The sequence below is a fragment of the Corylus avellana genome, chromosome 6 (assembly GCF_965113065.1).
Source record: "Corylus avellana chromosome 6, dhCorAvel1.hap1.2, whole genome shotgun sequence".
Classification (NCBI taxonomy): Eukaryota; Viridiplantae; Streptophyta; class Magnoliopsida; order Fagales; family Betulaceae; genus Corylus; species Corylus avellana.
The window spans coordinates 5005752-5027865 of NC_142495.1; the positions used below are offsets into that span (position 1 = coordinate 5005752).

The window sequence follows — 22114 nt, forward strand, 5'->3', positions numbered from 1 at the left end:
GTTCGTTGCCAATTGAAAGCAGATGCGAAAAGGCTTGTTCGTTAAAGACCAAGAAATAATGGGCCACGGTAGTAGGATTAGAGCCCACTTACAAAGGGAATTCACAGAATGTAACACCTTCCACTTCCAGCTGACCCATAAGTTTAACTTATATAATATGCTCACCAGAACTCTAAAATGTCTGTAATTACAGCAGTTTCAAGGACATTACAAACCATAATCATCTAGTTTACGAAGGTACGTACCACTTTTCACTAATGCTGCCGCATTGAGTTAACATGCATGCATGATGGATTTAGTAAAAATATCTGAGTTAAACAAGATAATCACCACCAAAAACCATACAAAAGCCAGACAAACAAACAAGTTCTCATTACCAAAGATGTTGTCCTAAATTCATCAAGATTATTACATGCATATGTTCCCCGGTGCAGGGCCGGCTCAACATATTTTGGGGCCTTAGGCAAAACTTTGAAATTGGGCCTAAATTTTTTTTTTTTTTTTTTTTAAGTAACATATATATATAATATTTGTAGCAATAGATTTAGATACATCAATAACATTTTCATTATCTTCTAATTCTTTTTGATGAGTTTCTTGTTCATTTATGAGTTTTTCACCTAAATTATCCTCAATGTTTTGTTTATTGCTAATAACAAATTTATTTAGAACTCCTCTTTGAGATTCAATCAATTTGTCTACTTTTCTTTTTCTTTTCTTTTTTTTTTTTAAGTTTTTCATATCCAGATGCATATTTTCTAATAGACATGTTTAATTAAAAGTACTAACAAATTAAACAAACACGATTTATCAAAAAAAATTATGACTATAATAAAATAAATGACAAAAATAGAACAATAAAACCTGATTTGGCAAAGGAATTATGAAGCAATTCTTGCAGATAGGACAAGAGACTTGGTCACTCGGAGTCGGAGAGGAAGAGAAAATGATGAGATAGACAGAGAAGAAAAACTCAAAAAAGAGCAAGCAAAGAGGAGAGATAAAGTGGCAAATATAGAGACTGATATTTAAAATGCCCATGGTTGACAACAGTTTATATTTTTTGCTCTTGGCTTTTCCTAGATGGCTAAATAATAAATAGAAAATAAATGGTAATATTTTATTTCTAACGTTTATATTTTCTCATCAAAAACAAAAAATTTCTAGAAAGAGGCCAAGAGGATGAGTGAATGATGTAGGCGTGTACTGTAGCATCAGGAGCTCTAGGGAATTGGCGTAATGATGATAAGGCTTTAATGCTTTGTCCTTTTTTGAATTATTTTTAAAATTTATAGTGGGCTTATTAATTGGGGTCTTATTAAATTGAAGCCTTAAATTTTGATAAAAAAAATTTTTAGGCCCTATTAAAAAAAAATTTGGGCCTTCAATTTTTTTTTTGGTCCAAAATAAATTTTTTTTAACTCAAAATTTTTTTTTTGGGCTTTATCAAATTGGGGGCCCTAGGCGAGGGCCTAACTCGCCTAGGGCCTGAGCCAGCCCTGCCCCGGTGCTTCGCTGCTGCCCGAATCCATAAACACAGCTTTATGAGTTGTAGTTGCCAATTGTGAAACGACTCATTTTCCAGGCTTGCAAACATAGCTCCATCTGCCGGACAAGGGATAGCATATAAAACCATACCAAATGACTTGAGATTATGATAAGTGCTAAAATATCCATATTTTAGCCCTCTTAATGTATATTTGTTAATTTTTTAGTTTTGTTAGTTTGTGCAATTTTATTTCTATTTTGTATTTTCTTTGTTTCATAAGTTTTTGGAAGAAAATGAAGCATTTCTAAAAGTCTGGGGCTTAAAGAGCAAATTTGAGAAAAGCTAGAGGTTCTGACAGTGCGATCGATCGCAGCAAACTTGCGCTCGAGCGCACTACCAGAGAAATGTCCAGATGAGCACAAGCTTGCGCTCGTGCGCACAAGAAGCAGCATCAATCGCATTTGCAATCGAGCGCAAAAGACACACGATCGATCGCAAACCTGCGATCGAGCGTACCCGTGTGTGAAGAGCAAGGCAGCAGCGCCCTATTCCGAAAAATACTCTTTTTCATCCCTTCAAAACCCTAGGCGAACTAGAACGCAGAAGCTACGATTTTTAGGGTTTTTAGAATGTTCTTAAGGCCTATAAATAGACCCTTAAACCTTTAGAATAGACACACAATTCCAAGGAGAATAATTGAAGGCTCTTCAAGCTCAAGTTTCGGGTTTATTCTTTTTCTTTCTATTTTATTTTATGAAGATGTTTAACATCAAACTCATGTGTAACTAAACTCTTTAGTAGAGCTCGATTGAAACCCTAATTATGCTTATTTAATACTTCAATATTGGCGAATTTGTGATAATTATATTGTGATGCTTATTTTGATTAATTCATGTTTTATTGAATTCCTCATATGTGTGTGCCTGATCAACATATGCATATGGTATGAATTAGTTAATTAAGTTAATTTGGATGATCGAGTCTTGAGCTTAATAGAGTAACAAAAGAATTCCTCACGGGTTCTTGGGTTAATCAACATGAAAAACCGGAAGTATACACATATGCCCTAGGTTCCATGTGTTTGTCGATTTTCATAGATTTATGATTTCTTAAAGAACAACTTAATATACACACATGCTAAATCCTCTAAGAAAGAAAAGAGTTAGAGTATACACTCATGCCTAATTCATTGCTTAGGAAAATCTATAGCTTAAAGGAGTACACACTCATGCCCTTAGGTTGACAAACATTCGGTATTCATAATATGATTAAAGCATTAGCATATTGTTATATTATTTTAGTATGATTAGTGGTGGATATCAAAGCCCTACCTTTATCTTTATTAACTCTAAAATCACCCTTTTGTTTTGTTTTAATTACGGAATTTATTTTAAGCATAATTTACGGCAATCCTCGTGGGAATGATCTCGTACTTGCTCTATACTACTATATTGATCTTGTGCACTTGTGAGTTAAACATACATTTATTTGCCTATTAATTTAGGTGGATATTTGCACAACAGATTATAATACGACAAATAAAACATATGCATGTGTTCTCATAGAAGTATTCTTTTTTCTGTTTTCCTTTGCTAAAAAGGGAATAGTTTTATGAGCAACATAACATGCCCAATGACATTAGTGATCATTCTGTCAGGAGCTTGACTCTTGAACATTTATAAACCACAGGCCTTTTTCTTACGGCATGTCACCAGAAACAAAGGCAATTGTTTTACAAAAAACTAACAAGGAATCACATCATGATTCTGCCCTCAGCTGAAATTATCCCTAACTGATCACTAAATTATTTGAATAGTATACAAAATATATTATGGGACAGAACACATAACAACAGACATGCTCCCTTTGTCCTATAACTAAGGTTCTACTAGTGAATTTCTCTTTGATATATAAATGAACTCAAGGCAACGTGAATTTTGCAGCTCATTTGATGTAAATGTTAATTTTCACGAGATTATTTCATACTTAATCTCCCGCTGGTCTGATAATATTAACAGAAACATACTAACATAGCCATTATGGTTTATCTTCAGCTATCCTTTTCTTTAAATTCTAAGAAGAGAAACGTTCTTAAAAATCTCGCTCGATAGCAATCAACAAGTCACTACTCTTGGAGCATGATCTGATAACTCTAATGTCTAGTCACTGATCATGTAAATCTGACGAGTCATTGCAAACATTTTTGCCTTAGCATAAGCTTGAATCCCCTGTGATTCTCTACAAGGTCTTGCAATGCAGCAATGGGGAGAAGATCCTAAGCCTTTTCTGACTTTCAGTGGCATTGTTTCACTCTATATAGAAAGTTCATAACAAGACAGACTGTACAAACCTGCTGGTATTATGTAAAACCCTTCAGGGTTAAGAAGCACCAAAGCTTTGGATGAGCACCAAAGCTATGATATTCACAATTCTCAACCTTCTAATCTAATGGGGAGAGTGATCCCTATATTTGCTAATCCAAAGCCAGGAAATCGCATAGCCAAGTAGTTAGTTCATAAATCATGTAAAACGACAAATTTCGTTAAGTTGAGCAGGTGAATTATCTTGGTGCATATGAATATCAATGGCCAATTTCCAATAAAGAATAGACAATACCCAATTTCTATGCCACTACCTATGACCAAATTCAGCAGGAACAAAAAAAAAATCTTGCTCAAAAGATGTAAAACGCAAACTTTAACCTCTGCTAGGATCATCGTAGCTTCTCCCTTCCACTGCTCTTTTTCGCCGCTTCCTTGACCTTATCAATGTAACCCTCAATCGGCGGAGTCAAAGTCGCCATGAACCGGTTCGCCGGGAACGGAGTCAAATCCGGCACCAAAGCTGCCGCTCTCAAATCATCCGGCAGCGCCTCAATGGCCTCCTTCTTCAGCCTCAAGAAAGTCGACTCCGCGGCCTGTCTAGCCCGTTGCCGCCGCATCAGAACCCTACTGTACTCCTTCGCCAATCGGCGCCCATCCTCGACAGTGAGCTCGTATTTGGGGATCTTTTCGGCGTCTACGAGTCCCAGAGTAATCAGATCCAATCCCGGAGTCCCAATTATCACTGGCTCCTCCGAGAGTCCCATCTTCTCCTTGTAGTCCTTCTTCTTCATCATCTCCAGCTCTCGCTTCCGGTCTTTGCTGAGAAGGCCCAGCTTCTCTCTCCTGGCTTCGCGTGCTCTTTCTCTAGGGGTCAGGTATCGGACGGGCGTGGGAGCATTCATGCACATATTCTCGAGCCTGTCTTCTCGCTCGAACGTTTTATTGGCTCCCGCTCCGCCGCTCTTGGAGTCGGGTTGGCCTTTTTTGGTGTTCATTTTGGATCGCTTTATGGTTTGGCCTCCTTTGATTTTGGCCTTGCCCTTCGCGGTTCCGCTAACCAGCCTTCGCTGGAGGAATTGGTGGCTCCAGGAGGACTCCACTGACGACGCCAGAGGCTTTAGCTTTGCGATTCGGAGGAACATTTTCAGCACGACAAATGCTGCTGAACCGAGATGAGAGGGTTTTGCGGCTTTTAAGGGCTTCAACCAATGGGTTTTATATATATATATAAAAGATTCCGTTTTGGTTGTGCGTTTTATACTTATTCTCTTCGCTTTTTGATTGTCACTGCGGCAATTGTAGTTTGTCGCCGGAGATGTGGGTGGCTCGCCGTAAGTGGTGCTCGGCGTTAGCGGTCTCCGTTGCTGGCCGTCGGTGTGAGGAGAGGGGAGAGGGATGAGAGATGAAATGGGGAAGAGAGAAAGAGAGAGACTGTGGATGCGTGTTTTTTATTTTATAGAAAAAAAAAAAAAAAAAAAAAAAAACTTAGACGCCACGTCAGATTGGGCAGGCTCTGGGACGACCCAGGACTCCTCCTATTCATGTATTCAAGTGAATCAATTCTTCCTCTAACATCTCCGACAGATATTTTAAATGAGCCTTTATAGTTTAATATAGTTAAATAGATGTTTGTGTAAGAGATTGTAGTAAAAAACTAGTTGCCAAAATACAAAAAATTGTATTTTAAATAGCTAAAATGAATACCAGATGCGTTCTTAGCCATGAAAGCTTTTATGGAGTAGACCACAGGAAAAATCCCAAGTGGTCTCGGGAGAAAAGCTCAAACGTGCTGAAGCAAAATGCTTCCCATGTGATTTTCCTGAAAAGTTCAAAATCATTTTCCTTTCATCACCACCAGAAGTTTTATGTTAAGAATCATTGATCTTATGACCATGACTTGTAAATAGTATTCATTGAAGCTTAACAGCTTGAACACTACCAATTTTATTGTCATTAAAGGTCCTTCTGAGGCCGCTTCAGACAAATTTTTCAGTTGCTGCAATCACACATAATTCCTCCTTATTTTTCCTATAAATCATGTGTTATATTACATTCAAAAGGTTATGTTGGTAGGTGTCTTGAAATGGAACTTCAAACCACGAGCAAAATGTAGAATTCACGTATGGCTTATCAACCTCAATTTTTGTTAAAGTATTGATTAAATTTATTTCTTCCCATCAATTTAAACTTTTGAGACAAATAGTAATTTAACAATTTTAGATCATATGCATGGGGCAATACGAGCTTATATATCAAAGAAGGCATAAAAGCTGCTTCATAATCACAATCACAGGAGTATAACTAATAACTGCATCGATTTAGAGGTGTAAACATAAAGCCGCCCAAAGTCTTATTTGAAGAACGAAATGAGGAAATACAAAGAGTAATGATAATTGATTCAAAACCTATTCTACATCACAGGATACAAATGCCTCTTATACATGAACTACAGAGAACCAAGACAACACGATGAATGCAGACGAATATAAAGCTTCACTAGCCACCAAATCATATGGACTTATTCAGTTCCAGCAATCTTCTTCTTCAATGCTTCAATATCTGTAGCTAGTTCTTTTCTGCTTGACTGAAGAAAAGGAATCATATCATTTGTTAGCAAGAGGTGATGTATTTGCTAATGAAAAGTACATGTGGTCCACCAAGATAATGATAATCAATGGCTTATTTTAGGTATGGAATACATAAGATGTGACGATAATGAGGTCGCACACATCCATCCCTCTGTGTCAGGTTTGACATTCTCTGGATATATATATATATATATATATATATATATATATATATATATATATATATATATATATTTTTCCCCTTTTCAGAGAATTAAAAGTTAAGTCTTAACAATGAGATCTAATTCACACCAATTTGGGGGGAGGCGGAGGAAATTTCAAAGCTTTCCAAACTAACAATAAAAAGACTCAAAATCTAATAATTCAAAGGGAAAACAAGTTATGAGCGAGAGAAAATGAGCCACCAAATCAATTTGGGGGTTGCAAATGGAATGAGAAAAAAGAAATGCAACAAAAACTATCCAATTTCCCTAAGAAGACCCAATTCTATACCAGAACTCATAAAATATTGTAATTATAGTTTTAAGGCAAGGAAAAAATAGTAGCGTCGCAGATTTACCTTGAAGAGAAGATAACGGTAGACAAACCATCCTGTATATCCTAGCCCTACCAACTCCAGAAGCTTTGGAAGCTGGTAAAAGGAGAAAATCATGTCAGATTTCTTGAATACAGATTTAAAAGGGGAAAGAAAATACATTCATTGATATAATCCACTTTAACTAGATACAAGCATGTGTTATTTTAAAAGAAATCACCTACCAAAGGGACTGAGTTGATAGCACCAACTAGAATTGAAGAAAGCCAAACAGCAACTATTGCCCCACCTCCATAGAGAAGTACTGTGGACTTGTTTTCAACTGCATCCCACTAATTATTATAAAAGAAAGAAACCATTTAAAACCACAGAACTTTTTACTCAATCAAAAAAGTATTATTCGTAAGCAGCAAGAGTAATAACGAAAGTCAGAAAATTTAAAAGACACCAGCTGGAAAAAAATGGCAAAGTTTCTTCAATAGTACTAAGCCAGCTTTCCTTCTCACCTTTTCCTTCAAGTCTGTAAAAAGCTCACTAGTGTCAATAGAAGTGGATGTCTCTTCTGAGGCTCTGGTCAAAAGCAGAGAAGACCTGCGGGATTCTGTTTGAAACAGAAACAAGAAACTTAAGTATACATTTAGGCATTTTCAAGGGATTTTTTTTTTTTTTTTTCTTATTATCATTCGACAAGTTCACTTTCAAGGTGCTTATACAAATAGAAACAAATTAAGAAATGAAAACTTAGCTCAATCACAAACCAATAAATAGTGAGAAACAGTTACAGAAAAAAAGAAAAAAAAAAAACCAATTACTCTTGTCTAAAAGCTAGACATGACAGGGGCAAAAGCAACAATGCTATTACTAGCTGGTGCAGCCAAACTCAGATCCGACCCATATGCAGAGTCACACTCTAAAACCCCATCAACATTGTTTGCCCTGTACATGTCTTGCACATAAATTCGCACCCAAGCACCAAAGGTGCAGCAAGTCATAAAAGACATATTTAGAATGATGGGAACTGCCACATCAATCCAGCAAAATGGAGGTGTGATGAGAGTGTGGTATGTAGCATTACTCATTTAGAATTTCAATGCTCATTCAATTCCCACCTTAGCACCTTCTATTACAATTTACAACTCAGGCACTTGGGTTCCACTCCCTCATCACCTTATTAATCCTACCAGAAACTAATTAGGCTGGCCTCAGTCTGAACATTGGGTTCCATTATCCTTTGCAATTAGAAGAATGTTAACTTGAATTGGTGTTTTAGCTCGATTCCTTATCGTAACTCGCTGATGCATATTGCATCAATAAAAGATTGCCACCACATTTCCTTCAAATCACTAACTTCAACATACATTTTGGCTATCAGTCAAGTAAAAACACACATATGTATGTATGGTGATGTATCTATACAAACCACCAGGCTACTTCCAAGTGGCAAATCATGAAGTTAAAACAACTGTAAAGTGCTTCAAGAGCCAATATATGACTTATATGGCCTATACCCTACTTTTTGTTCATGGAAAGCAAAAGAAACTTCCATATTTCTTTCAAATCCTTTTACATTATTTTGTTTCCCAAAAGTTAGAAGAACTCTTCAGTACAGCCAACTAATCATACCCAGTTAGCTCATAGTTTACCTTGAGTGCCACATGAAGAAAACCCATATTACCCAAAATTCTAAATACCAGAAGCTAGGACCAAAAAGACAACACTCAAAAACAGGACCCAAAAAAAGAAATCACACATTTAAATATCCAAAAAAAAAAAAAATTACACATGAGTCATTGAGTTCTAGCTATATGCTCGACCAAATGCCTCAAAGAAAATAAGAAACAAATACCTGAAAGCTTAATAGTAGAAGCACGAAAAGAAGTGGAAGACAAGCGAGGTGAAAGGTAAGGCAAGGCAGAGCAGCGAGCGGTGGTGGGGAGGCGTGGGACTAAGACGGCCGTGTTGGGACAGGCCGTCGCATATGCCGCCGCTGCTGCCATGGATGATGAAGTGGGGATGATTGGACAGCCAAACGATATGTTTATCTCAAATGTTGGGTTATTTGTCAGTGTGGAGTGGTGCTGACTTTGATTGCTGGGTCTTTGTTACTCCGATATTTCTTTTTTCTTCTTCTTCTTTTTTATGTTCGGTATTCGTTTGGTTATCCTTGATGATAGTTTCGGATCCTGATTCCCGTGTGCGACACGTGGAGAAACCACGGTTTCTGATTGGCTGCTTCCCTATCTGATATCCACGCTTGTGGTTCCCCTCTCTCTCTTTTCTTCATCTTCTTTTCCTTTTCTATTTTTCTTCTTCTTTTTCAGTTGGCTATTGGCCATTTGTGCTCTAATGTTCGATTTCCTCCCCAGATTTAGTGGCGCTCAAGCAGGAGTCCGGTTCAAAGCATATAGTTTGTTCTTATTTTTATGTAGATAAAAGCCGTGCATAAAAAATAAAAATAAAAAGGTTAATTACTTTTTTTAATACTTGAAATAAGGCTTTTTATCAAATTGATATTTCAAAAAATATTGTAGTCGGTACTTGTATTAATCCTAAATATTAAGATGGTACTTCCGCCCATAATTTTAATTACGAGACATGTCAAACCAATAAGCAATTGCTAAAAAATTAAAAAAATCTAAGGACGGTCAAGTCACCTCCATTTACCCAAAAGAAATGGCCACCACTCCTTATTACCAATCGAGGTGGCCGAATCCACTAGATTTGACCATTTGGATATTGTGTCGTATCACCCACTTATTTAAATAGGTCGTGTTAAGATTATCAGCCCCGGAATAAGAGCCTTAGTTTTTCAGCTCAGCTTCGAGTGGGAGCTCTTAAGCCCATGGTACGCAGGCCAGAGTTGTGGGCTGCACTCCACTGCACCAACAAAACAATGTTGGCCCAAAACGTTTCTCTGAGATTCAACCACTAGTAATGCTAATTTGACCCAGTACTACACCATGACGTCTATAAAAGCCGGCCAGATAATGACATATATGCTAGCTACCCAATTGTTGCAATAAGTAACGCAAGAATATTTGGTTACAACACAAATAAAATCACTAAAAATCTTTTTCGGCAAAGCAGATTGATGGAGGAGGAAATAGATAGTTGGGATTGGGAGAGAGAATGAAAATGAAAAGGAAAAAGATACACCTAGGGCTGAAATTTAAAACCGTCTAACCGCAACCGCTATAACCGCTAACCGCCTAACCGCTTTCAAAGCGGTTAGCAAAAACCGCTAACCGCTTAGGCGGTTGCGGTTAGTGGGTTTTGGAAAACCGCTAACCTTTTTTTTTAAATATAATATATATTTATATTATATATATATTTCATATAATAAATTACAATATGTTGTTATAGCATAGTGGTACATGTGCCACTTTTCCAACAAAACTTTCAGAGTTATTCCCCGTAACCTCAATTTTTTTATTTTTAATTTTTTATTATATATATTCCTTTCTTTTCTAACCATAAACAGACTCAGCCTCCTAACTCATCTGCGACTCTGCCTCTCACCTCTCACGCAAACACGATTTGCGGCTCTGCCTCTCACCTCTCACGCAAACATGTAGCATCATTGCATATTCACACCATGCGTTCTCAGGTAGACAAAAAAATCATGCCTTTTTTTTTCTTTTTTTTGGTTCCCTTTGTCCTGGAAATATTTAGATCATTATTTTTATTTTGATCATACAATGGGGTTCTTTTGGATTTAGAGAAACCATGCGTTCTCAACTGTGTCCACTGTCCACTGCAGCATAGGTAAACAAAAAAATCCATGCTTGTTTTTTTTTTTTTTTTTGGTTCCCTTTGTACATATTCATATGACCTAGAAATATTTAGATCATTATTTTTATTTTGATCATACAATGGTTTTATTTAGACAAAAAAAAGTTCAAAATTGGCAAAAAAATTGATCAAAGTAAGCCCAAAACTGGCCCAAAATAGGCTCAAAACCGGTCCAAAATCGGCCTAAAATCTGTCCAAGAAAAAGCCCAAAAAAGGCTCAAAAAAGCGGTTAGGAAAAAAGCGGTTAACCGTTACCCGATTAGCGGATGCAGTTAGTAATTTTACTAACCGCCTAGGCGGTTAGCGGTTAGCGGTTTTAGCCGGTAACCGTTATTTCAGCCCTAGGTACACCAATTAATGCCTTTGCATGGGTTCTGCAACGTGTAATCAAATTCTGTGCCCTATGAAATGTACATGCGGCTTAATTTTTTATTTTATTTTTTGTTTGCTTTTTTGGGAGCCACGGGGCTTGCAAATCACTTGCCTAAAAACAAGCACTTGTTTCTGGAGAAGCAGAGAGCTTCCGTCCTGTCCTATGGGAGTATTCCACCTGAAAGTCTTCGTTGGCTCCGTCTGTCACAACCAATCTCTCTCTCTCTCTCTCTCTCTCTCTCCTCTGACCAACTAACCCAACTGGCTAGGTAGAAGAAATAGTATACTAAAATATAAATAGACAACAAAGAGTAGCCCATAAACAACTCAAGAAGACCCCATCTTTTGTGGGTGCATGCCAGTCTAACATGGCTTTCCGTACTCATAGAATACAACCACCAAACCCCTCCCATGACCCATTTTCCATCACCCTCTCTAGCACGACCCACTCCCCTTCCTAGGCAATTCCAAGAGCATCCGACAAAACATACAATTAACCATTTGGAAGCCATATATTCGTTTGTTGTTGCCTTGTTGGGACGTTGGGGGGTGATTTTGGTGTACCTTCAATTCTCAAACCAATTAGGTAGCCTCTGATATATATATATATCATGGCGCTATAATTGCAGGATCAATGAGAGTTGTTTTAATAATGGCTTTGCCTCATCATCAATGACCATCCGCGGCTGCAATTCAAGAATATTTCGACATGATCAAAGATTGATGGGCTTGATCTCCAACATCCGGTACATCATATGGTTGATGTTTGCTGCTTTCTCATTATCATCATCATTTGCTCAAGGCTCCAACGACTACAACATTGAGTCTTTGAATGCTTTTATTCATGATCATGCAGATAAGGCACTGGTAAAGCCACACACAGGCACTCTATACAATATCCCCCTCCCTGCCAACTTCTCTGGCATGGAAGTTTCAGTTGTTAGAATCCGAAGTGGGGAATTTTGGGCCAAAGGAGCCAATTTTAGCTTCTTCCATATCCCTCCAAGGATTCGACCAATCCCTTATGCAAAAAGATTATCAATACTATATCAAAACTTGGGCAATTGGTCTTCTTATTACTACAATGTCCCCGGTTATAGATTGGTTGCCCCTGTTGTTGGCCTCACGGCTTACGATTCTTCCAATTCAAGCGCCATAGGTAATCGAAGGGTCGATTTCAGCATCATGGGGGATCCCATTTCAGTTCATTTTTTTAATATTGTGATACAAGCTGGAAAAAATGATCATGTGACGCCAAAATGTGTCGAATTTGGTGCTGATGGGTCTTTTGAATTACAGGACATGAATGAGTCTTACGTTTGTATTACACAAGGTGAAGGTCATTTTTCTGTTGTTGTTCAAAAGAAACAAGAGGGGAATATGAAATTGTGGGCGCTCGGATTCGGATTTGTTGGGTTGGTTTCAGTGGTTTTGGTTATGGTGGCCATTGTCAGACTTTTGAGGAGGAATAAGATGAGAAAAATGGAGAAGCAATCTGAAAGAGGGGTTGCTTTTGATACATTTTGGATTGGAGGAAGTAAAATGCCATCTGCATCAATGGTTAGAACCCAGCCAGCCCTTGAAAATCGTTATGTTCCTTGACTCACAATTTTTTTTTTTTTTTCTTTGTACATTTCCTCCTTTTTTTTTTCTTTTTTTTTTTTTAAAAAAAAATTCTTTCCACTTTATAGAAGTGAAGATCATACTGTTGTACCTTGTCTGAGTTAGCACGTACTGAGAATGAATGCTGATATTGTTACCATTGTTGTAGAATTAATCTGCGGTAGCACTTTGATTGAGAGAATGAATGCTTTTTTCTTTCTTTTTTTTTATTTGTTTTTTTCTCTTTATATGGGAAAAATGACCAAATTATTTGAATTGCGATTTTTTTTTAACAGTATTTGATCATTTAATGACCCAAAATCTTAAGATGAGAGTAAATTAATATTCTAACAATTTCTTTCACGTGTTGCTATAGACTACAATTATTTCTTAATTAATAAGTGTAACTAAACATGTAAAATATTTAACAAAATAATGGGTAAATGACCATTTGTTCTAATATATAGTATCTTAAATTACGGATTATCTCAAAAAGTCAATCTCATAATTTTATTTTATTTTATTTGATTTTTGTCATTTAATTAATATTATAATATGATAAGTATTGCACTTTGTGCTTGGAAGCCCACATGACCTTGAGATTAAGCCCATCTAATTAAAATGTCAACCCATTAACTCGAGAGCATTGGGGAGCGTGTATTAGCTAGGGAATCAATTCCCAATCCATTATCATACTATATATATAGCCACATGGCTACTATCTGGGCCCAAATTTGTAATTATACCGTGTGTTCCTAACTTCAGGAATAAGTCATGCTTTAATTAAGGTAAACATGGGATGAAAATCATACATAAAAGACATGTAGTATAGAAATTAACACGAAGCTGTTGCAAACAAGTCATTATAAAATGTAAATCACAATTAAGTGCATATTCAATTTATCACTTACCTTCTTGAAATATTTTCCTAACTTGAGCATCGGAATTATTTTTCGCCAATGCTAGTCGACTAGTGTCAGATACGAGGATAAATGATCAATTTGATCGGAGATCACTGATTCCTACAATTTGTTTGTCTTTTCCAAATCTCTTTCAATTTGTGCAAAGCCTGCATGGCTGCATGTGCATAGTATATTTGGTAGGGGCATATTTACGTAGTAACGTATTTACTGTTCATTACTATTTACCACGTTACCATTTAGTAACGTGTCATTACCAAATAGTAACGTATCAAATTTGACACGTTACTAAATCGAAAACTTAAAAAAAAAAAAAAAAAAAAAATCGAAAACTTTAGTAACGTGTCTGACACGTTACTAAATGGTAATGTGTCAAATTTGACATGTTACTAACTCAAAAAAAAAAAAAAAAAAAAAAAAAAAAAAAAATCGAAAACTTTAAAAAAATTAAAAAAAAAATTCGAAAACTTTAGTAACATGTCAACTTTGACACGTTACTAAATGGTAACATGTCAACTTTGACACGTTACTAAATCGAAAACTTAAAAACAAATAAAATAAAATAAAAAAAATTTCAAAAACTTTAGTAACGTGACACATTACAAAATGGTAACATGTCAAATTTAATACGTTACTAAATCCAAAAAAATCAAATTAAAAAATTAAAAAAAAATTTCGAAAACTTTAGTAACGTGTCAAAGTTGACACGCTACTAAATGGGCATTGGAAACACGAGTACGCCCTAGTCCCTCTTTTTCTCTTTTTCTTTCTTCTTCCCTCTTTTTTCTTCCTCCTAGCCACACTTTTTCTTTCTTCTTTCTTCTTCTCTTTTCCTCCCGGTAGCTCTCCGTCGTTTTCTCTCTCACTTACTCTATCCTCCATTGCCCAATGTCTCAGTTGTGCTCTCTCTGCCAAAATCACCTCCGGCCGTCACTTTATCTCCCTCCAGCAGTACTCCACCCGCCATACCCTCTGCATCTCCTTCGATCTCCTCTCCTCAAGTATACATATGCGTTAATCTATTGATTATGTTGTTGATTTAATCGATCGATCTCTATTATATTGACTAATTGTTGAGGAAAATTTATGGGTTAGTAACATTGTATGTATGGATGATTTTTGATTATACTCACTTAATGATTTAGCCAAAATCCCTAAAAAATTTCAGAGCTTAGGCTGTAAACCGAAAAAATTTCTCCACAGTATTTGGGTTGCTCCAAATTCGGTTTTGAATGCTATGTACCCATGAGAATACAACTCCCATTTTGGGATACCCATTGGTTAAATTGGTAGATATTGAATAATTTTTGGTTGATTTATGGTGGATCTTTGTTTTATATAGCCGATTGGGGTGTTCTATTTGCTCTTGCTAAAGCAGATGCTGCAAGGTTGAAGTAGAAAGTTGCAGAACTCCACCATCTGGGTTTGGATTTAATAATTTTTTGCTCTTACCGTATTCCAAGTTCAATTATTTTTTTTTTCAATTAAATTTAGATTTGCTACTGCATGGGTTTGGATTTTTGAAAATCAAATTCCATGATCATGGAATCTGATTTTCAAATTTATTATTTGAAATCTTATTTTCAAATCTGATCATGGAATCATGATATTATTTGAAAAAAAAAAAAATTCTGGAAATAAATTTGATTTTTTTTAAAAAAATTTTTTTATACTTTAGGCACGTTACTAAACTGGATTTAGCAACACCCAAATCCTTAACATGCTAGACACGTTACTAACATTTAGTAACATGTCAATAGGATTGACACGTTACTAAACTACTGTGTAAGGTTGGTAGATGAATATGAATAGGCTTTCAAGCTCTAGCTTATAAATGTTTTAGACCCTATCATGAGCAATTTGATTACCATTTTCAAACTTAAATTTAGGGAAAATATATAATAAGTCTCTGAGTCAACCCTCTAAAATTTAAAACTCCCTGATTACTTTTTTTTTCAAAATTTTTCTATTGACACGTTACTAAACTACTGTGTAAGGTTGGTAGATGAATATGAATAGGCTTTCAAGCTCTAGCTTATAAATGTTTTAGACCCTATCATGAGCAATTTGATTACCATTTTCAAACTTAAATTTAGGGAAAATATATAATAAGTCTCTGAGTCAACCCTCTAAAATTTAAAACTCCCTGATTATTTTTTTTTCAAAAATTTACTCCCTGGGTCAATTGAAATGACAATAAAATCCCTGACGTCAAATTTTTTTAACATCCATTAGGGCCACTCAAAACACACCATTTTACCTAATTAAAATATTAATTTTTTATTAATTTAATTTAAAAAATTTGATAGTTCCTCTTAATATGATTGGTTCATCGTTTAAATTGCACCTAATAATCCATATTCGCTAATGCATTTATGTAGGGCGATAATTAAATCAGTCTGTTTGACAATTATAAATGAGTTGTACTTAAGGTATTTAAGTTCCATGAGTAACTTCCATTGCTGCACAAATTGGACCGATTTTTTAAGAATGAATTGGTTTTTTAAGGCAGTGTTGATTTACAAAAGGACATAATTTATTGGTCTACATCAAGGTAACATATTGAGTTAAATTTTCCTTTTGAATGATAAAAGAGTGGATTACATACCATATGTTTTTCATGTTCGCTTTCATTTTAGCATTTTCTACAAAGTTGGAATCTGATTCTGCCTCACATTGCAGGAAGGCACGGCCCCTAACACATCTCCTATTTTCTCCTTAAACCTAGAATTGAAAAGATGTATCACTAGCACTCTATGCAACGAAATATAAATAGAAAAGACATAGTTTTCAACAATTTAATTACAACAAAAGTTATGTAAAAAAGTTAACATAACTTCTCCTTAAACCTAGAATTGAAAAGATGTATCACTAGCACTCTATGCAACGAAATAAAAATAGAAAAGACATAGTTTTCAACAATTTAATTACAACAAAAGTTATGTAAAAAAGTTAACATGCTCATTTTGTTTCACAATTCGTTGAACGAAGAATTGGATATGAAGTCGCAAAAATCAAGTGCCTGTCTGCATGTCCAATCAGAGTCGAAGGCCTGACAACCCTACCACAACCATTCTTCCCACATGACTCCCCCAAGAATTCATAACTTTCAAATAATTTCTTTCATTCTTGTCACCATACCCTATTAGCATGATTCCATGCAGCTCCAGCTCCAACAATGTTTCGCAATTTTTTCTTTTTCTCGAAATGGGCATGCCACCTTCGTAGATGTCTTTCTTCTCGTAATAACAAAAAATAAAAAATGTAAGAAAATAATTAACAAATTGTTTTTTTTTTAATGATAATTATACACTTACCCCTTTTAGCTCTCTAAGGGCATTGGTAACTCTCATTATGCCGCATATGGGTCCCTGCCTTATACAACCTTATACAGTCAATAAGGCGCGCATCATCTTTACAATCGAAAAATTTTGGTTCAAATATATTGCTTCTCTCCTCTAGAAAAAGAAGGAATGGAGTAAGTAAAAAACAAAGACAAGACAAAATAATAACAAAAATAAAAGAATTTGATTTCTTATTACCTCGCTTGTAGACTTCGGTTTGCAGTCGCTTTTTTCCCCAATAAATGTAACTTGCGTCATTTCCAGAATACAATCTTTATGAATATGCCAAAAAGCACGGTTATAGTGATATTTATAAACCTATTTTTTCTCTGGGCAGCAGCAGTCAATTAACTTTTGGAAGTATAGCTCTTTCAAACTTGAAACGGGACCATCACCTCTATATTCCCTGAGTTGACGGAGTAGATAGTGTGTTGCAAAAATTGATCAACAGTAATTTACTAATCTACAACAACAAACATAATTAATTTCTTAAATAGTAGGAAAAATATAATAAAGCCTCCAAAACTAATAGCTATTTACGATAGAGCCCCACAACCTTCTCTTTTTTTTAATGACAATTATTAGCGAGTTGTACTTACCCCTGTTAGGTATCTAAATTCCATGAGTAACTTCCATTGCTACACAAATTGGACCCTCCCTTATACATTCGATAAGGCAGGATTCGTCAGTAAAATTGATCACCTCGAATGGCGCAATTGCTAATGCTTGTTGTTTCTGAAAAAAAGAAAAGATTGAAGAAAATAAAAAACAAAGATAAGACAAAATAATAATAATAATAATAATAATAACAAATAAAAGAAATTGCTTTCTTATAACCTCTAATGTAGACTTCGGTTTGCCATTTCCTTTTACACCTGTAAATTCATACTGACTCATCTCACGAATTCTTTCTGTCTTGATATAATCAAAAGCATACTGATCGTGATAAAGATAAACTTTATTTTCCTTGGGGCAGCAACAATCTATTAGCTCTTGATAGGACTTGAGAGGTTGGTCAATCATTTTACATTACTTATGGTGTATTTGCAACAATTGCCCAACAGTAATCTACTACAACAAATATAATTAATTTCTTAAATAATAATACAGCTAAAATATCAAATCTTATTGTTTATCAAATTTTGATTGAAAAAATAAATTAAAAATTGCCTACTATCGGATTGGTCATGAATAACATCCTGCAGCACTTTAATATGTTGTGTGCGCCAGTCAAACCTTCAATTTCTTATTACATTCAATGTATAAGAATGCATACATAAATTGGCATTACAAACTCTACTATATAATAACTAGCATAATTTATGCTGCTTAAAGCAAATGTTGTGTTTAGATGATTGTTCTTTGAGAGCTTTTGGATTCTTTCCAAGCTTGAGATGCACAGGATGAGTAGAAAAACTTAGTAGGATATGTTGAAGCACCTAACCTCGTTCTTATCCAAGATTTCACATGTTGCGGGAGATAACAAACAAGCAAGTGTTGCAGATGACTCTAGTTTGAATTGTAAAGTAATTATATATGAAGAATGAAGATTACTATAGTTGAAACTGTAAAGGGGTAATAGGTAGATACATAGTATAATAGGTAATGTGATATCTATTTTATGTTGTTGCACTGTATTAAGACAAGAGTTACATAAGATCTCAATAGACAAGATCTCAATAGACAATGATTACAAAAGCTCAAGAGACAATAGTTGCCATATCTTAAGAGACATTTATGGTTGTTAATGTAGACGGAAAAGAGACATGTAACATTCATACTATTTCTCTATAAATCAAATAAAAAAGTGAAAAGAAAAGATGTAGCTTTAATTTGTGGACGTAAGCCATACGCCGAACCACCTAAAATTTTTGTTTCATCCTAGTGTACTCTTAGTCTGGAAATTATTATTTTTTTAAAAAAAGAAAAATTAATGTGGCCCCACCATCGGTTTATTTTGGAAAACCGGTTCTCAATAAATTGGTTTAATTTTTTTTTTTCAAAATAATTACGCTACCACTTTAATATATTTTTTTTCCCAAAATAATCACCGCCACTCTGTCTCTTTCCCTCCCGCCGTAACAAAATGCATTTAGGATCCTGCTATCTTGGTTCATATATATAGGATATGAAGTGCTTAGCTAAAAATTGAAAGTTCTACATGGTTTATTTATTTATGGACTTTCTTTGCAATTAAGGCTTGAAGGTCCCTCTATTTTAGATTTCTTGTCATCAATCCTTCGTTGAAAAGTTATTACACTATAGTTCATTTCTTGCATGTATTCGTCAATTCTCCGATGTCACGAAAGTGACGACAACGATATTTTTTGTCCCGGCAAGATTTTCAATGTTTAAGGGCATTTTTAAACAATGAATTTTTAAGACATTTTTAAACATTGGATTCTTTTTCTTTTTCTTTTTTTAAGCCCAAAAAGCCAAAAACAATGATTGTTTAGGATTTTTGTTGGGATTTTTTAGGATTTTTTTTTTTTTTGGAACAATCACAACAAAGCCCAACTTATTGGGACAAAAATGCTATTTTTTTAAAAAAAAAAAAACAAAAAAACAAAAAAAGAAAGGCAAAAAAAATGTTAAATTGAGCCCAAAAATTAGGCCCAATACCTCAAATAAGCCCAATTTTTATTTTTTTATTTTATTTTTTTTTTAAAAAAAAAAAAAAATCGGTTACCGTCCGGTTCAGATAACTAGGTTCCAATTGGAACTAGCCGGTTATTGTATAACCGGGTAATTAGGTAACCCATTCCGGTGCCAGATTTTGTAAGTGTGGTATGGGTTCATATATGGGAATGGCCCAAATGGGTAACGGTAAGTGTTAAGAGTTGGGTTGCATTAGGTACACAAATGAACGCATTTAAAAAAGTTTTCAACGGCATCTTAGTAACAACGGTAGTAGACGGAGACGGTTGTTCAGGCATGGTAGATGGCAGGAGTAAACTGATATCTTTGAGAGAAAAAAAGACTGATTAGTTTGTTTGCAATAGATCTTGGAAGAAAAGCAACAAAAAGCCGGGATTTCAACAACGCAAGGAGAACGGTTGGTTGTTTTCAGATGACGAAGCACTCTCTCAATCACCCTCTCTCTCCCACTCTCTCAATCTCCCTCTCTCTTACTTAAAAATGGAAACTTTAATAAAAATGAAAACTTTAACCTTAAAAATACAAACTAAATACCTGCCGTTGCACTAGAGTTGGAGGCGAAGCTAGGGGTCTCCTCATCATCGGCCTTCTCGGCATGACTGTGCTCTATTTTCCTTTCTCTTTACTACGTTTTAATTTGCATGATGTGATTTTGTAGACTTAAGCAAAAAAAAAAAATTACATAGGCTTACTAAATAGATTTTTAAGTTCATTTTAAACTCATTGATTTATTTATTTATTACAAGGTTACGACATGGACCAATTTAACAAATTATTTTTTCAACAATTAATAATATGCTCATGCAATTTTGGATATGTTCTGGGCCTTTTAATGAAAAAAATTTTAAGTCAAATTTCGTATCTTTTGGAGTTAAATTGAACGAGTTATGATTTTTCTAAGTTTGAAAGGTCATGGTGTCAAACAGTTAAAGGGACTCAAAATATATAGAATCTTTTAATGGCTTAATGATCACATTTGGTCACGATTTTTGGATATATTGTGGGCCTTTGAATGAAGAAAATTTAAAGTTAATTTTCACATCATTTAGAGTTAAATTGAATGCGTTATGATTTTTTTAAGTTTGAAATGTCGAGCTGTCAAACAGTTAAAGGTACTCAAAATGAATTGAATTTTTGAATGGTTTAATGATCACATTTTGTTACGATTTTTGAATATGTTGTGGTTCTTTGAATGAAGAAAATTTCAAGTTAATTTTTGCATCTTTTGGATTTAAATTGAAAGAGTTATGTTAGAGCAACCTAGCTACTGTAAAAAAAAACCGGGTACCAACTGGAAAACCAGGAAACCAGTTTTGAAACTGGTTGGAAAAAATTGGTAACCCGGTTCCGGTTTTTGGCACCCGGTTATAACCGGGCATATATATAAAATAATATATTTTTTATTTTTTATTTTTTTATATTTTTATATTTTAGGGCATTTTTAAACAATGAATTTTCAAGACATTTTTAAACATTGGATTTTTTTTTTTTTTAAAAGCCCAAAAAGACAAAAACAATGATTTTTTGGGGATTTTTTAAGGCTTTTTTTTTTTTAAAAAAAAAAAAAAAAAAAATCACAACAAAACCCAACTTATTAGGACAAAAAGGCTAATTATTTTTTTAAAAAAATGGGCAAAAAATTGTTAAATTGAGCCCAATACCTCAAATAAGTCCAAAATGAATTTTTTTTTTTCTAAAAAAAAAAAAATTCGGTTACCTGGTCCGGATAACTAGGTCCCAACTAGAATTGGCCAATTATTGTATAACCGGGTAACCCGTTCCGGTTCCAGATTTTATAAGTGTGGTATGGGTTCATGTATGGGAATTGACCGAATGGGTAATGGTAAGTGTTAAGAGTTGGGCTGCGAAGGTCCCTTTCTAGAGTTGGGCTACAACTTTAGAAATGGGCGTTTGTAGACAGGCTACATTAGGTGCACAAGTGGACGCATTCAAAAAAGTTTCCAACTGCATCTCAGTAACAACGGTAGTAGACAGAGACGATTGTTCAGGCATGGTAGATGGTAGGAGTACACTGATATCCTTGAGAGAGAAGAAGACAGATCAATTTGTTTGCAACAGACCCTGGAAGAAAAGCAACAGAATGTCGAGATTTCAATAACACGAGGAGAAGAGTTGGTTGTTTTTAGATGACGAAACACTCTCTCAATCTCCCTCTCTCTCCCACTCTCTCACTTAAAAATGGAAACTTTATTAAAAATGTAAACTTTTCTTTAAAATGAAAACTTTAACCTTAAAAATACAAACTAAATACCTGCTGGACTGGAGCTAGGGGTCTTCTTATCACCGGCCTTCTCGGCATGGCTGTGTTTTGTTTTGTTTTCTCTTTGCTACATTTTAATTTGCATGATATGATTTTGTAGACTTAAAAAAAAAATTGAAAAAATAAAAAAATTACATAAGCATACTAAATAGATTTTTAAGTTCATTTTAAACTCATATTGATTTATTTATTTATTACAAGGTCACTAC

At 34.9% G+C, this 22114-nt stretch overlaps 3 protein-coding genes across 3 annotated transcripts; 1 reads left to right on the forward strand and 2 right to left on the reverse strand.

Annotated features, from left to right (window-relative positions):
• Nucleotides 1-1508: 1508 nt before the first annotated feature.
• On the reverse strand, nucleotides 1509-5233 carry LOC132187812 (uncharacterized). Its single transcript, XM_059602252.2, has 2 exons — nucleotides 4192-5233; nucleotides 1509-1605 (listed from the first exon to the last, which is right to left on the reverse strand). The coding sequence occupies exon 1, from the start codon at nucleotides 4953-4955 to the stop codon at nucleotides 4203-4205; it is 753 nt and encodes a 250-aa protein (XP_059458235.2). The 5' UTR covers nucleotides 4956-5233; the 3' UTR covers nucleotides 1509-1605; nucleotides 4192-4202.
• Nucleotides 5234-6140: 907 nt separating this feature from the next.
• On the reverse strand, nucleotides 6141-9071 carry LOC132187025 (CURVATURE THYLAKOID 1A-like protein). Its single transcript, XM_059601176.2, has 5 exons — nucleotides 8783-9071; nucleotides 7443-7537; nucleotides 7161-7268; nucleotides 6961-7032; nucleotides 6141-6397 (listed from the first exon to the last, which is right to left on the reverse strand). The coding sequence occupies exons 1-5, from the start codon at nucleotides 8931-8933 to the stop codon at nucleotides 6332-6334; spliced, it is 492 nt and encodes a 163-aa protein (XP_059457159.1). The 5' UTR covers nucleotides 8934-9071; the 3' UTR covers nucleotides 6141-6331.
• A 2953-nt stretch (nucleotides 9072-12024) lies between these two features.
• Nucleotides 12025-12702, forward strand: LOC132186603 (transmembrane protein, putative (DUF1191)). The gene has a single exon (XM_059600584.2). The coding sequence runs from the start codon at nucleotides 12025-12027 to the stop codon at nucleotides 12700-12702; it is 678 nt and encodes a 225-aa protein (XP_059456567.2).
• Nucleotides 12703-22114: the final 9412 nt, after the last annotated feature.

What these genes read in the sequence shown, in the direction of transcription:
- LOC132186603 (XM_059600584.2), top strand. Translation starts at nt 12,025, where the DNA reads ATGGAAGTTTCAGTTGTTAGAATCCGAAGTGGGGAATTTTGGGCCAAA.
- LOC132187812 (XM_059602252.2), bottom strand. Translation starts at nt 4,955, where the DNA reads ATGTTCCTCCGAATCGCAAAGCTAAAGCCTCTGGCGTCGTCAGTGGAG.
- LOC132187025 (XM_059601176.2), bottom strand. Translation starts at nt 8,933, where the DNA reads ATGGCAGCAGCGGCGGCATATGCGACGGCCTGTCCCAACACGGCCGTC. An exon ending in TTCTACTATTAAGCTTTCAG is followed by an intron (nt 7,538 to 8,782) that starts GTATTTGTTTCT and finishes TGTTTCAAACAG; the next exon opens with AATCCCGCAGGTCTTCTCTG. An exon ending in TTACAGACTTGAAGGAAAAG is followed by an intron (nt 7,269 to 7,442) that starts GTGAGAAGGAAA and finishes TATAATAATTAG; the next exon opens with TGGGATGCAGTTGAAAACAA.